Consider the following 16,945-nt stretch of genomic DNA (forward strand, 5'->3'; position numbering starts at 1 on the left):
CCTTTCACTGAACTGTGGCCACATTTCATCACTATATTAAACCAAAGTGCTCCCAAGGAAGCTGTGTTTTCCCTTCTATTTAAATTTTGATGAAAATAGCCTTCATTAGAAGGAATTTTCACCCTCTCCCACTCCCCCTTTCCTCCCAGGTTTAAGGCTGAAATTTGGCTGGTGGTGAGCTGGGAACAAAGCAAATATTGTAGAAATTTAAGTGGGCTGGGTTTTGTTTGTTTTTAGAATTGTTGTTTCTGTTGGTCAAAAGTTCCATAGATTTTGAACAGTTAGCTTCAATCTTATTTCTCCTACAAGCCCTGTTAATATTAGCCTGCAATCTCGTATGAGGAGGTAGCTTTGAGGAAACGTATATACAGCATTGCAGCAGAAACACCTGCATGTGGTTTTACAACTACGGTCTGTTATTTCTGCTGGGAGCAACTTCCTTCTGTTAGCAACAATGACTTGGATCTTGCTTCTAAATGACTCTGAAGCAATGAACAACTGTTGTAATCAAAGACCGCACAGGTGGGGACGAAAGAGAAAGTTGTCCCTTCTTCAAGACACTAAAACATAATTATGGCCCAACAAAAAAAGGGGAAACTACAACCAAATCATAACTTTCCCAGATAAACAACATTGTGGAGTTAACTCCCAGGTACTCTGGGGACTACAACAGTGAGAATGAAATCAATCTACTTGATGAATATATTTGTAAATGAAAGGGACTTGGGTGTAGCAATCTCATGCCAGTGAAGGGAACACATTTGCAAGTCTAATGCTTTGGACTCAGAAGAGTCTTTTCACTTCCCCATTTGTGTGGCGCTTTGCTACCAACCCCATTTTCTTCACTGACACACAGTTAAGAGTTGTAGACTAGTAAGGGTGTCAAGGAAGAGGAGAAAATTTCCCCACCCATTTGGGTTTTTCTCATACTGGTCCAGCAATCCCATTAACTGTAGAGAGATTAGTGGGAGAAAAGAACAAATTTAATTATATACCTATGGAGAAGCTACCTGGATGTGGATTCTATTTCAAGTGAGTGAAATGGGAGTATCTAGCCTAAGCTCAGGAATGGGATAGAGGCCTGGGACTTCAAGGAGAGAGGAGGGGAAATCACAGGACTAAGAGAAGGTGTCTGACATCACCAGAGGCTCTGTAATTCAATGCTTGTCCTTTTGTAAAGTAGGTTTTGTAACAGAATGGTCCCCAGGAAAAGGGGAAGTTCCAGGTTCTCTGCCCCACCCAGAAGGAGGGTGGAGCTGAGCAGAGAAGAGAAGGATTCTGGAGAAGGCAGCGGGATGGAGAGCCAGAAGGAGCCACATGAAACAGACAGACATGTGAAGAAACCGTGCTTGCTTCTGGTCCTGGACTGGGTGAAACAGATGTGGGTGAGAGACCTGTGGGGAGGTTGACTATGGCAGCATTTATCTTGATTTTGATTTTGTTCTTTTCCTCCCAGACTTGTCTGGCCATGTCTGACCCTTTTCTATGGGTCCTGGCCAGAAGGTGCTTTAGACAAGTGGCAGGCTTTCAGGCCTTGCTTTGGGCCAATCTCTTTTGGGTGGACTTTTACTCATGAGGGGGATGGCTAACTTCAGGTGTTTGATTTAGAAATTATATTCTTTGTCTTCTGTATTGTATACTCCCTGTATTTAAGTTCCTTTTCATTAAAGCTTTTATGTCTTGTTTTGATGGCGGTGGATGGCAGAACCTATTTAGAGCAGGCAGGTTTGGGGGTTCAGGGGTGCCCCTCTCTCACTGCCCTGTAACAGATTCTCTGGTAGTTCTGGTAAAAATCCTAGTTCTGGGTAATATCCCTAATTTTCACCCATGTAGATAGTTAAGGGCATTTTAGAAGTTCCTAATGATCCTGTAGGTCCTTGATTAATTTTAGTGTAAAATAATCCACGTGCCCATGACACATTTTGAGAAGGTCTGTTCTGTTACAGGGCAGGGAGAGAGGCACCACTGAACCTCTAAACTGCCTTCTCTAAATAGATTCTGCCATCTACCGCATCAATACAAGACATAAGAACATTAATGGAAAGGAACTTTAATACAGTGAGTATACAATACAGAAGACAAAAAATACAACTGAAGTTACCCATCTCGTGCGTAAAAGTCCACCCAGAAAGAATTGGTTCAAAGCAAGGCCTGAAAGCCCGCCACAAGCCTAAAGCACCTTCTGACAGGGACCCACAGAAAAGGGTCAGACATGGCCAGACAAGTCTGGGAGGAAAAGAGCACAATAAAATTTATATAAACACTGCCATAGTCAACCTCCCCACAGGTCCCTCACCCACATCTCTTTCAACCAGTCCACGGCCAAGAAACAAGCACAGTTTCTTCACACGTCTCCCTCTGCTCCATGTGGCTTCCTCGGGTCTCCTTCTGGCTCTCCATCCTTTTTCCTTCTCCATCCAGAATCCTCTCTTTTCTACTCAACTCTGCCCTCCTTCTGGGTGCCCCCTTTTCCTGGGGACCATCCTGTTACAGTTCTAGACTTCTTGGAGAGGATCAATGATTTATGTGAAGTTCAGAGCTATGGTGTGATTGACCTTCTACAGCAGAGTCTCATATGTTTTCTTTCAGTATAATGTGGGCAGATTTTTTTTTTTTAGGAGAAGCTAAGAATTTATCTAAGTCTTTCTTCATTGTTTTAATGGGCACACTTCCGCCATGGACCCGAAGGTGTCAACACACTCCCTGGCCTCTCCAGGTTTTCTTAGGCATAATTGCAAGGAAGCCATTAAGACTTCAACATGTTCCTCATGAGTAACCTCGTGTCAGTCCTTCAAGACATTGAACCTTCCTTACAAATTTTTCAAGAAAACCTTCAAAGTTTTTCAAAATTTAAAATGACCTAAAATCCAAGGTAAATATTTTCATCAAGGCATTTTCTTTTTTTTAATAAATGACAGAATAAACATAAAGAAATGTAGAAGGAAATAACAAAAAGTGAGGGATACTTTACTGTAATACTTTTTAGTTCTCACAATGTAAGTGGAATTTTAACAAAAAACTATTATGATCTCAGTCTGCTAAATAAAATGTGCCTTTCAACAGCCAGCTTGAGGCTGAGCTGATGTGAGCATCGACAAGCACAAAAGCACACTGCTGGGGTATTTTAATGTCTTTGTTTGATATTTGTGAATTCAAAAAAGCTTTTCAGCCGTAAATAGAACCCTACCTTTGTCATCTTTAAAATCTCTGCATCAGGTAGGTTAGTGTTGAATGTCACATCTTTGATGTAGGTTATTGCAATTTCATCCCCATCCATCTCCATATACATTTTCCACTTACAATCCTGGAATTAAAAGAAAAATGGTAGAATTTGAGAAAATGAAACAATTTTCTTTAGTCACAATATCTTATAACGCTTCACTGAGTATTCTCAATGAAGTATTCGTGGAATGATTCACCCCCCTCCTTTTCAGGAAATGACATTAAATTAGATCTCTTTATATATCTCAATAGCCCCCAGATAGTGCAGTCTTAAGACATAATTTATCAGTTTACATGTTCCATTATTGGAGCTGCAAACTCAAAATCCTACAGGGACCAGGCAGATAATAAAAACAAACAAAGTTGGGCAATTTGATTTTAGAGTCTAAAATTATAATCTTTTAAATAGACCCATTTAATTTACATATTAAACATTGTAGGTAGGACTATTTTTTTTTTCAATGACACAGAGAACACTTGAAATATAAGGTCCACTTGATCTTTCATTTTTCCAAAATTGGTAACAACACGTATTTGAGAAATAGCTCCCTTACCACTAATGGGAAGGAAATACACTGCAAATGTGGTGATGTATTGCAGTTGACAATTAGTTCAGGTATTGGAGAGGCAGCCACCACTCAGCTTCTGGTGATTTCTCCCATGTGGAAACAAGAGCCCACATTTGCTGGATTCTTTAATGTGTTATGAAAAGCTGGGTATCACTTACGTAAAACCTCTCAACTTTAAAGTGATGGTATGTTAATTGAATTTGTAGCAAATTCATGAATTTAATTTTAAAAAAGTGCTCTAAGTATTAGTCATCAAGGGAAAGAATATTAAAACTACAATGAGATTCCACCCCACCAGATCGCCAAGAATGAAAACATCAAACTTTGGCTAAGGTTTGGAGCTCCTGGCTGGTGGTGGTAATGTTCAGGGTACAAACACTTTGAGAAAGTTTTGGTGGTGTTTTATAAAATTTTATTATAAACAATGACCCAGAAATTCTACTTGTAGATATTTACTCAAAAGAAAGAAATGAAGAGCGACTTAGACAGGAATGCTTTTAGCAGTTTGGCATAATTGTAAAAATGAATGAGATAAAACTTGGAAATAGGCCTAGTGTTCATCAGTGGGAGAATGGATGAACTGTGCTATATCATAGAATGGAACAGTACTCAGCAATACAAAGGAACGAATTACTGATGGATATTATAACATGGATACATTTCACAAGCATTACAGTGACTGAAAGAAGCCTTACACAAAAAGAACGTATGGGCCCTCTCTGGTGGCGCAACAGGTAAAAGCACAGCACCATGAAGCTGTCTGCAGCCACTGAAGCACAAGTTTGATCCCTGGCCAGGAAGCTGACCCACATGGCACGGCAGACCTCTTCTGTCTGTCCCTGCTCCCCTCAGCAGTGTATTTCAGTACATTTGCCTGTTCTGTTCCTTACTCTGTCTCTGGTGAATCCTCTCACACACACTCCCCCACCTCTGGCATGTACCCCAGTTCTGTGTGCATAAAGAAATAAATCTTTAAAAGAAAGGATTTATGCATTTGTCAAAGTAAGCAAATATATACCGAAGGTGTGTACATTTCTTATTAAATTCTAATACACTGATCAATGGATTTGGGATGCAGTATACTAATGTCTGAAAGTTGCTTTGAAATACATAAAAATATAAGGATTGATAGGTGTCTAAAGGAATAGATGGACAGGTAAGTGATAAGGCAAGTAGAATAAAATGTTAACAGTTGATTTTAGGAGGTGGATGTATAAGAGTCATAGTTATATGAAACATGTAACAGTAAAAAGTGTTGGAAGATAAACACTATGATTAAAATTAAAAGAATAAACCCATGTCTATACCAGATTTGACCCTGAACCATACATTCACATTCTTGCTTATATTATTTGCAGAAAGAAGGATAATTCTGAGAGATTAAGGATAATGTACTGAGCTCCTCAGGCACTGAAACCAGAAAATGCTCTCCTATGAGTAGACCTGGAATGTTTCCTGAGCAAGCTCAGACAAAATTATTATGAAACAGCACTAACAAAGAGGCTGTTGAAAACCTGTTGGCTTTAACAGCAAGGTGGGGGAGGCTGGTGTTCTAGGAATGCGTCCACATGAATTGCAGAACCACACAAGGCTCAGGCCTGAGGAGAGCGACCCTCTGAGCCAGTCACATTCACAAGATGGAAAGCCAATTAGCGAAGAAAAGTTCTATTCAATAATGTAAAAGCCTACTTTTTGGCTAACACAGGTCAAATTAGTCATTCAGAATTGACAAATCTCTCAGTATTTTTTGTTTGGAGCTCTCCTGGCAACATGGGTCCTGAGATAACTAGGCAGCATTATGGCTGTCTGGAGTCCCAATCGCTCTTTCCTGAAATAGCAAGAGCCTTCTCAAGTCAGTGGCTGGAAAGAAAACTCTTAGAAATGATAAGTTTATTTAGTTCTTTTGCTGTCAAGTTTTGAAATTTAGCTAGTCAGAAGCATAGCTGAAAGACCTCGAACTACACAAATGCCCCTTTCCCTTTGCTTCGCTCTTCCATCTCACAACCTGAGTTCTCCTTCTTGACGCCAGTCCCCATTTCAGACCCATTTCAGATCCTCCTGCACGTGGCTCAGGGGAGCTCTGCGTTGAGAGGGATGAAGGAGGGAACTCACTTTTGTGAAACTGACTCTGCTCTAGGTATGTGCTGTGTCCTTACACTGTGTTTTTTACTAGAGTTCATCACAGTCCTACAAGAAAGCTTTATTTTTCCTTTAGATGAGTGAGAAAAATGAGGCTCAGATAGATTAAGGAATTTTCCTAGAGTATCCTGGCCAATAAGTGGTGAAAGTGGTATTTTATTTATTTTTTTAAGGAGTTTAAAAAAAAAAGATTTATTTATGTAAGCATATAAGAACTAGGGTACAGGCCACATGTGTGAGGGTGGGGGGGGTTAGGAGGATCCATCAGAAAGAGTGGGGAACAGAACAGAAATACACTGTTGAGGGGAGCAGCGGGTGGGTCAGGAGAGGTCTGCTGTACCATATGGGTCAGCTCCCTGGCCAGGAATCAAACTCAAGTTGCAGTGGCTGCAGACAGCTTCACAGTGCTGCACCCAAAGCACCACCAGAGAGGGCCTGAAGGTGGGATTTTTAACACCACAAAGTAGGAGGAGATACCAGTAGGAAAGGGCAGTCAGTGGGGTGGTGGGATGGACTCATGGCCATTTCAGGGTTATGATACAACCAGCTATTACAACAGGCAGGTAGGGCAAAGACAACAGAAGGCGTTGTTGATAGAATCAAAAAGCCAGGGTCCACAGGTCCACCTCTGCAACTGTTTCTTTGTTCGCCAAAGTAAGGACCCATGTAACAGGGTTGTAGACCTTTACCTTTTTAAATGATCTTGTTCTCCTGTCTGAAAGAAAGGTTTATACCCAAGCCATACACAGAGATAGCTTACAAAAGCAATAAAACTAGAATCAAAGAAATTATAAGACAAGGGATATATTATCCAGACCTAAAAAGTAGGTTAGAAAACCAGGTGAGAGAGAACCCACAACACTAAATCAACTGTCGGTCGGCTGAGGATTTTTTAAGGATTCTTTGACGTCATGGTTACCTGGTTAAGAAAAGTAACCCACAAATAAAGTAATGGAATGCTTTAAATTTTGCTCCATTTCAAATAAACTGTGTTTTCCCCAGGGAAGGCCTATTGCTACTTAGTGTATCCTAGGCAGCCAACGAGCATTCTCCATAGAAGGGACTTCAGTGAGCTTTTTAATTCCCCAGAACTCAACTGCAGATGTTGGCATGAGGTTTGACAATAAGCCATTGAAAAGATTTTTCATAACAAATAAAATCAGTAATATCACTCAAGAAACATTTCTACATATTTATGAACCTTAATATAAAACCTTTACATACGCTATTGCCACCTTTAAGTTTCCTGCTAGTGATGGCATCAGATAGCAGGAATGTGGGCTCTGATTTAAAAAGCCATTAACTTTTTTCAGGGTGAATTATTGATTTTGGTTTGATGTTCGTGACAGAAATGTGGATATTGATTTCTGAATCGGAAACATTCAAGGGTCATGTTGGATGCCTGCAAATAGCTCTCAGTCCTGACAAGCATAATTCAAAAGCAGACACCACTGTATTCAGAGGGGTCCCATGGGGGCCTCAAAGGATCTGTTTTCCAAAACCAACACCCCTGGTGGTCTGCAAGGGCCCTGTTTGGTTGAAAGCCTTGAGGATTCCTTATTAAAATGGAAACAATATAGAAAAGGATTATACATGAAGCCTTTACTGGGAGAGCAGCAGGGGCGAGGACAGCCAACATCTATTTCAAGTCCAGCTACCTGAGCTTCAATCCCATGTTGCCACGCCCCCCTGCAACCTGAGCCAAATTATATAACCTTTCTGAGTATCAGTGTTCTTTATTCACAAGTACATTGCTGTATTGTGTGAGGGTTAAATGAGATGTAAATAAAGTAGCAGCACGGTGCCAGGCCCAGATTAAGCGCTCAAAAAAAGAGCAATTATTTTTACCAATATTGGGTCACCAACACAGTGCCAATGAGCCTATTAGACTAGTCAGCCAGTCAGCCAGCAGCAACCTAGGGGAATGGGGATCTGGCCAGAGGAGGCAGGTTGGGTCCCAGAAGGCACCAAGTAACTCTGGTACCAGGAAATGATTCGTGTTGGGAAAAAGAAGGTGCAGTCAACTGGTAACATACCAAGTAGTTTTATGAAATAGATTGAATGAATAAACTCGTAGCTTCTTAAATAGATAAGTGATAAGATGAAGAATTCTGTCCTTTCTTGCTTCCACAGATCCTGACTCAGCCTTACTAATAGAGATTCAATGTTTGGGGTTAAGGTGCCATGTGCCACAGAAGTCTGGAGGGACTATGGCTGTGAATGTGACTGACAGCCAGAGAGCATGATATTGGGTGAAGTGTAGCGAGATAAGGTCTTTGAGCAAGACCACGCCCATAGCAAGTGGTGGAGTTCAGAAATAAACCAGTATGGTTTAACCCCTTCAATTTTTTCCTGATCCTACTCATTTCCTTGCTATGATTAACAAAGGTCAGTAATACAGTCAAGAAAAGTACCAACTTCCAAAGTCAACGAATTGTTCAAGTTACTTGGCGAATTCCTTCGTAGGGCTCCCTGGCAGAGAATTATATGCTGAGTTTCTAATAACTACAACACAACCAACTTCTGCTCCATCTTGAAAAGAATCATTGTTAGAAGTGCATAGGGTGCCAGTCCACTCCTTTCTTGCTTGACCTGGCTAGAATTTGAATCACAAACACGTTTCCTCCAGCCCTGGCTTAAGCCAGGCATGATTTCCACAGTCACATCAGAAACAACAGTTCTTGTCTAGTTGAACATCGTGGAAACAGGTCCTGACTACCCTAACTTTTCACTTTATGACTAGATTCTCATTCAAGAAGGCATTCCCACTATTCAAATTTGTATCTAGATGCACATTTCTTTGGTGTGCTAACTACTGGTCCACAGAAAAGAGAAACTGGCATAGGAGCACAGTTGGAAACCAGAAAGTTCTTTGTTAGGGATGCAAGTAGAAAATATAGACATCAAAAGCTTTTTACTATCTAGATAACATGAAAAACAAATCTACAAGAAATTTAGGGAATTTTGTTGGGGATCGAGGAATTTTTAAAAAATGGCCATTCTGTTGGGTGCCCAGGAAATGTACTTTTTAAATTTAGGAGCAAGTGTGTGGCTAATGGGAAATGAAAAAGTATTTCATCTGAAATGCCTTGCATTGCCAATTATGTGAAAAAAATTTCTGAATTAAGAGTACCGGCCAAATAAAACAGCAACTCTTACACTGTGAAGATAAAAATCCTAAACAACTCTCCGTTAATGCTAAATTAAGTATCTCTTTGTGAGAAATCACTATAACATTCTTTGCAAGCTGTTTAAAATTCTTTGGAGTTCCAAGTTAGAACAAGTGACGCCAAACATAGACATCCCTTCTCCCTCCCACAAAAAAGGGAAGAAAATAGAAATAAAAGAGGTAAATTTTCCAAATAGAAAAAGAGATTGAAGATAGCCCCCAAATCAAAATTTAAATATTTAAAGTTCTGAGCACTTTAGAATCAAAAATCCCTTTCTGTTTTTTCCTAGCAATTTTTATCACAAAATTTGAACACTATAAATTATTAAACATCTAGGGACGATTAAGACATTCCAGCAGGAAACACATTGAATTCAAGGTTTCAGACTCCTACAGATCACCTTTACCTGAAGCATAGTGTCATCAACATTTTAAATATGTATTTTTTCATTGAGGTAGACAATGCACAGACTTTTGAAGGGCCCAGTTCAATGGATTTTGAAAAACGTATATACTAGTATAACCATTCAAACAAACAAGGCATTTGCTCTCTCCTATAAAGTCCCCTCTGTCTTTTTTCCCACTGATCCCCCCACCAAACCAGAGATACCAGCTTCTCCAGTTTCTATCACCAGTTGATTAATTCTTTTCTTCTCTAGAACCTCAAAAAGTCAGAACTTTATAGTATGCATTGTATGTCTTTTCTCACTGGACAAACTGTCTTGAGACTGTATCCAATTGGCTCATTCTCACAGCCTGACCTCCTTATAGCCCTGCCCCCATTTTGCAGATGAGCAGACTGAGTCTCAAAAATATAGAGAGCGGCAGTAAATTCGCTTAGCTGTGCTGGGACTGAAATTTACGTCCTGGGCATGCCCAGTCTAACAGTAGAGAACTTGACTGTTTGCATTCCCAATCCTACCCCTCCTTCAGGAACAAAGAATGAAACCACTGCTCAGAATTCTAGCAGAGGTCCCCCCACCTTGAAAAGACCTGTATGGAGGCAACATTTTAATATATAAAACAGAGGACGGGCTGAACTTTCTAAGATTCAAGAGAGGGGGAAAAGAGAGAAACAGTCTCCTGGCAGGCGACTGACTGTTGTGAAGAGTAAGAAGTAACTCAAGATGAAATAAAAATACCACAGAAATGTTGGTCATGCTGGTATTAAAAGTAGTAAGATGTTGATGATTTAGGGCCCCGAAGGCTCTTTTCCACGCATCACTATTATCTAGCTCAGCTGCTGAGACCCGCTGTTTTCAAGGCAGGAAAGGAAACCATCGCACGCTAGCACCTGGGTTATTTATCATTATGGATAACCCCGCGCCACTCTATTTTATTATGCTGCTTTTTCAAGGAAGATAATGCAAGTATGGTTAATTTGCTTCTCTTCTTTATCTGTACAGTGTCGTGACCCATCACGGCTTTGTCCCACGAGATTTGTTTTTCAACCAAAAAGAAATCCACAAGAAACTGTCCCTAAAAATTCCATTAATAACCTCTTTCAGCATGTATAGGTTGCAGGGTCTGGAACTAAGAATGTTTTAATCTCTTCAGCAAAACAATGTCTCATAATGATGTACAGGACTATTGCTGTACTGATGAAGAATCATACATAATTCAGCACCTTTCACTTGGCACCACTGTGATGTCCTCATTAGCCGTGGCTCACAGTGTCTGTCAGATGGTGTCCATGCGAACGCAGGCATTATATTGTCTTTGAGATGTGCAGCTGCTTCCATGACACTGCCAGTATATAAAAACATGACGCCAGTTTGTTTTATTTAGTGCTAAACCTTCCAGTTTGTAAAAACAAGGCTGACACAGAGCCTGACATGAGGCAGGGAAAATAATTAGCTCTCATTTTCTCAGCCTCCTATTTCCTTCTCCCTGCTGTGTTCTCTTTCCACTAAACCACCACATGTCAGTCGAAATGGGAGGCAATTAGTGGGCTCATTTCAGTCCCCACAACTGTGCTGAAAAGAAAGTATTTATGATGGCACAATGAACAGCTGAAAGATTAAATAACATTTGCCTTTTGAAAAGAAAATGACTTCTAGCTAAATGGGCAATTTTTGATTATTCTCAAACAAGCTTAGAGTAGTTGGTTTTTAAAATACAAGAAAGGAAAATGAGTCATTTTTAGGTGAAAGAATCAAATAAAACTTGACACAGTAATGCAAATAACTGATGTTTTATTGCAAAATATGTAAATGCGTTATACCCTTAACAATGGCTTGTGTCTAAGGTCAGGGCAGATTGGTGGCAACTAGACACAAGTGGAGATAAGGTTGTTATATTGCCTTTCTGGGGGGGTTGTTATTTGAGTTATGTATGAAAAGGGGACTTTAGGATGATGTTAAAATAAGGAGAAACAAATCAAGTGAGACATACTTTCATATGATGCATTACACACTTGACTACCTGAAACGGTTCAGATGTCAGCTGACATGCTTAAAAGCTTTTCTTAACACTGTATTTGAAATTGGAAGGTACTAGGTATTCATTTTGGAAATGAATTCTTTGGACAGAAGAATCTCTCTTGCTACAGATTTTTGAATAATTAAGAACCTAGTCTATCTCAGGCTCAACCATTACAGAAGGTGGTCTGCTTTACCTAATCTCTGCTCTCAGTTTTGTTTCTTTTTAATAGTGGGAAATGGTATGCAGATAAACTTTTACCTAGAGCCATCAAAATATAAAAACAATTCTTCTGCCTACTAAATTCTCCTTTTACCTCCCAGGACACTACAGGTGACACCCAGAAATATGACTTTTCATAAAACACTGACCTAGTTAGTGGTGTTTACAGTGAGCTATTCTCAGTTCAGACCCTGACATCCAGGATTAATATGGTTGCCATACAGCTATGTGTTTCCAACATGGTACTTTCAATTTCTTTTCAACTAATTTGCCTCTTTTATACTTGATTATTCTCAGGACCTAATTTTTGTTCAGAAAACACAAGTCACTGTGAACTATGGAAGTCTTCTGTCTGCAGAACTCACAGTGATCCCAAATCGTTGGAGAACCTGCTCTTAAAAGCGAAGATCTCCTCTATTATTATCAACAGTGCCTGTCATCATAGAGTCACTAACAATGACTGTTCCAACATTTTTAAAAGACAGTCACAAATTTAAATTTTGTTTCCTGTTCCTATAAGTCTATTCTTACTTTCTTTCGATTTTTGACTCATACAAGATGGCCTTTGTATCTGAGAGTGTATCTATGAGCCAGTAAAGTCACTCCAAGAAAACAAGGGACGTAGAGGGAGGCTAGAGCTCCCTTTGAGACCAGAAATAATGTGACTTTTTTAGTTTTAGTGTAGACTTTTAGATATAACAAAGGAAGCCAAAGAGGAAGATATTTGTAATGGACTCCGGTCAATGTTTAATTGTGCACACTTCCTTGCTGTTCACTAATTTAAAAGGAATTAATGATCTTGGCTCAGAAGACTGGGCGATCCAATAGTTTGCTGGAGCCACCTTTCATGAACTGTTGCTCCTCTCTCTTCCCAACTTCAAGTTTCAGTGATGTCAGATTGCTAACTTGAAATTGGTCATGGTGGGAATATTTACACCATGGAAATCTTCCAACACTGTATATCAGGTCTGTTAGACATTTTCTGGTACCATTTCTATACAGGACTATCAATCCATCAGCAAGTTCCCACTGAACACCTTTTCTAGTTCTGGAGATGGTTGTCTGACCTGTTGGACCAAGTACTTGGCCACATTCTAATTAGAAATCAGTCACAGCTCGCATAGTCGCTTCTGAAGAACCACATCCTTGCTGGCCATTAAAACTGATATTTCTTAGAGAACCCTGCCACTGCAAGCTGTATGCTTAGGTACACAAACACAATTGTGTATACGTATAGTCACACATACCCTAGCCCCCACCAAATAGTTGATCATGGGAAGTAAAATTCCCTACTCCAAACTTTTAACAAACCCAAGACATATCAAAGCCAAGTGCTGCTTTTAGCTGATATAAAATTTACAAAAGGTGTTGGCTTTTTACTTCCTTACAAAACTCTTTCTTTGTGCCCTGTTATTTTATTCATGTTTATCTATCCACTTATAAAAATTACACAATAGGGGGAAAAGCCCTATTTGACAGCCTTTGATATTTGTAGTGCTCTGAGAAACAGCCTGGAGATTCAATTAAGTTTATTAAATGCAACATTTCATAAGCAATCTAATAAAGACCTAAAAGCACAGTACAAGTGGGAAGTCTTTGTTAAAAAGTGTTTTTAATCTTTAGATGAAACCATCAGACAAGCAGACCTAGGGACTGAGTTTCTTGGGGTGGGCATAGGAGAAGGTCCAGATGCTAACCACGACAGGGTGAAGGAGGAAGGAGAAGGCAGCTGGGGAAAACCTCGGTTCCAGTGTGGGGGTTAGTACTACTTCTACCTCTTCAAAATGTTCTTTTTTTCCTCTGCTTGGTTGGCTTGCCCCTTCAATGTACCTCTCAAAAAGAAACCAGAAAAGTGATGTTCATCTGGGAGGAGGCATCTGAAATCTTAAAGCCTATCTCTACTTAGGGCCAGAGTATTGGGAGGGCAGGATGTGGTTTCTGTGTCCTGTCTCCTAGACCCAGTCTCTTCCCTCCTGAAGAAATTAATTTAGTCCCTCGGGAGCCAGCTTCAGCCCGTTTCCTTTGCCTCACCAGGAAGAGGAGGGAAGAAACATACTAGGGTTCAGGTCTGTGATTGTCCAGCATGCTCAAAAATGGAACCCCCACCTGCCCCTGCACCCCCTCCCCAGAACCTCCCTGGTGGTGCAGGGGTTAAATCTCAGCACTGTGAAGCAATTTGCAGCACAAGTTCAATTCCCAGCCAGGAGGTGACCCGCATGGTGCAGCAGACCACCCTGTCTCTGTCACTGCTCCCCTCAGCAGTGTAGTTTACTCCACCTGCCTGTTCTGCTCCCCACTCTGTCTCTGGTGAGTCCTCCCATCCCTCCCTTCACAGCCCCCTACCCCCACAATGGTGCCTTCATAACTGCTTCTAATTTTTATGACACAAAAACCTCACCAAAGTCTTGGCAAGAAAACAGCTGGGTGAATTGATAGTTAATTCCTAGGCAGTGTGAGAATCAATATTCCTGGCTGGTGAGCTTAGAGGAATCATAAGAATAGACTATCTGCTACTGAGTGTTTCGGTGTGATTGTCACCCTGGGGAGTGCATGACGCTGAAGAAGGTGATGGAAGCCCCTGCCTTTTCCATGACTGTAGCAACTATGTTCACAATAAAGGGAAGCCCTTTTGTGCCAAGTGACAAGCTGTAGGTGACATAACATGAAACAAAATATCGCCCTGCCCAGGCATGGGCATTAGTTGATCAAAAACACTTTCTTTGTGCCCTGTTTGCTATTAGCTATTAGCTGATCAAAAACCATTTGCTATTAGCTGATCAAAAACACGTTTGTCTTTCTATCACCAATCTACCTACTTGGGGGGGAGGGGTTGATGAATCCCAAAAAGGAGTGACAGGGTGGTTGAGCTCTTGTCCTGGATCTGCCCGTACAAAGATTTGGATGTGGAACTTGACCTGTCCTCTTCCTGCAGGGGGCAAAACGCTTGTGATAGTGGGTGCTAACAATTATGTGGAAAAATGTGAAGTGTTTGTCACAGTGTTGGGCAGAGGAATGAGATCATCAATACTAGAAGTATTTCAAGCTTGTGGCATGGGAAATATTTGTGCTGAGAAAGACCTGATTTCTGCCATTGACCTTCATTGGTCATCAAACCCTTAGGTGTATAGGGAGTGGCATCTGGCAAGGGTAGTTGTGTCAGGGGACAGTGTCGCCCAGTAGTTTCTGACCTCTGCTGCAGGCCGCAGGATGCAGAGGAGAGTGGCTAGGTCACTCCTCGGCTGGACCAATAAAAAAAAAAGGATTTCAGCTGAATCCTTAAAACAAAAGATTGACAGGTCGATGGATGAAAGGCTTTTTCTTTTCTGCATATTTGTATACATATACACATGTATCACTTCAAGTCATATTTTCATTGTTTCCTCCTAGTAGGCCAGTGACTGTGATGACAAGCCAATTTCAAGTGGTATTTAGCCCAGGGTCCTCTGCAGGCAGAGGCAATGGGAAAACACAACTACTATATTCATGAACCAGTCACTGACACACGTTATTTCTGTGGCTGCCATTAGAACACATCCTTCATTTTATTTGTAAAAGAAAAGGTGAAATGGTCAAGCAAATGTCCTTCATATGCAAAGTCAGATTTGATGAGAACTTCCAAAGCTCCAGTGTTCTCTTGCAACGTATTCTAATCATGGAAACAGGGGTGTAGGTTTCGTCTTTTTCGTGAAGATGGGTTTATGAGAACGCAGCTAAGCGGGATGTTAAGAATGTCTTTTTCTAGGGCTCTACCTTTAAGGGTCAAGGTAACAGGGTTTTCTTGTGGGGAATTGGAATTTCAATTCAAAGCACGTTTATTAAAAACAAAAATTTCAAGATGCTTGGAAATTGCCTGGTTAGGGTGGTTTAGAACCAGACACTAATTTATTCTAGGATTATTTTATGTGAGTGTACACATGGCTCAAACATCCCACTCAGGTGTGAGAGCTGGCACATGTTTAATACATGGCAATAATAAAGATACAATTTCTGGCCTCAGCTCATCCTCGCCTCACCTGAGGCTAGTGACACACTTTCTCCTGCTGTTTCCTAATCAGGGATGACAACACTGTGCCTTGTGCTTCTCAGAAATGCCGAGGGGATAAATGAGATGACATTTATGAAATAACTTGAGCTCTATAGAAAGGAAGTACCCTCTAAGAATTAGCTTTAAACATTATGTTCAGAAACTATTTGCAAATGACCATGACCTCTTCAAGTCCTATTTCAAAATTCATCCTTCTAAAAAACTTTTTTTTTAAAGATTTATTTGTTCATACAGAACTGGGGTACAGGCCAGAGACTCAGGGTTGGCGAAAGACTTCACCAGAGACAGCGGGGAGCAGAACAGGCAGGTCGACAAAGTACACTGCTGAGGGGAGCAGCGGGCGGGTCAGGAGAGGTCTGCCGCGCCATGTGGATCTCCTCTGGGGCAGGCGGGGATCGAACTCATGCGGAAGTGGTTTCAGCTTCTTAGTGCTTTAACCCGCTGCGCCACCAGGGAGGGCCTAAAAAGCTTTTCTTGATTAACTTCACCCTTCCCAGTCGTTTCTTATACTTTGGGCACCTTTGCCTTAAGTCCATGCTGTGTATTTCATGTTTTGATCTATTACATGATACCATCACCGACCCAGGAATCTCACACACCACCCAGCCTCCTCTGTGTCTCTCCATCCTGGTGAGTGACACGGTGTGATCAGTCCTGCCAGTGTGTGTGTGTGTGCTCACGGGTGTCCTGGACGCTGTTCCTAGAGCACCACGAGTCTAGTGGCCTCCTCTCCTAATCCCCTTCCCCGGGTTGGCCCACATGCTCACAGGTCTTTCCCATGCTAGCCTGGCCCCTTTGCAATTCTTCTTCTGTATATTTAAGATATCTTTTTTTTTAAAGAAATTTTTAAAGACTTATTTATTTATGCTTACAGAACTGGGTTACAGGCCAGAGGTATGGGTGGGGGAAAGGATTCACTGGAGACAGAGTGGGGAGCAGAACAGGCTGATCCACTGAAATACACTGCTGAGGGGAACAGTGGGTGGGTCAGGAGAGGTCTGCTGTGCCATGTGGGTCAGCTCCCTGGCCTGGGATCAATTTAGTGCTGATCCACTGAAATACACTGCTGAGGGGAGCAGTGGGTGGGTCAGGAGAGGTCTGCTGTGCCATGTGGGTCAGCTCCCTGGCCTGGGATCAATTTAGTGCTGCAGTGGCTGC

The 16,945-nt window shown here is 41.2% G+C and overlaps 1 protein-coding gene across 1 annotated transcript in view; it reads right to left on the reverse strand.

Annotated features, from left to right (window-relative positions):
* The window catches only part of LOC101636801 (mitogen-activated protein kinase kinase kinase MLT), a 141,980-nt gene that overhangs the window by 5,918 nt on the left and 119,117 nt on the right, over positions 1-16,945 (reverse strand). Inside the window, exon 17 of the mRNA XM_004674528.2 lies at positions 3,188-3,304. Coding sequence (XP_004674585.1) covers positions 3,188-3,304 — 117 coding nt within the window. The remainder of the gene's footprint in view (positions 1-3,187; positions 3,305-16,945) is intronic.

The sequence above is a fragment of the Condylura cristata genome, unplaced genomic scaffold (genome assembly GCF_000260355.1).
Source record: "Condylura cristata isolate star-nosed mole 26May11 unplaced genomic scaffold, ConCri1.0 scaffold00002, whole genome shotgun sequence".
In the NCBI taxonomy this organism is placed as follows: Eukaryota; Metazoa; Chordata; class Mammalia; order Eulipotyphla; family Talpidae; genus Condylura; species Condylura cristata.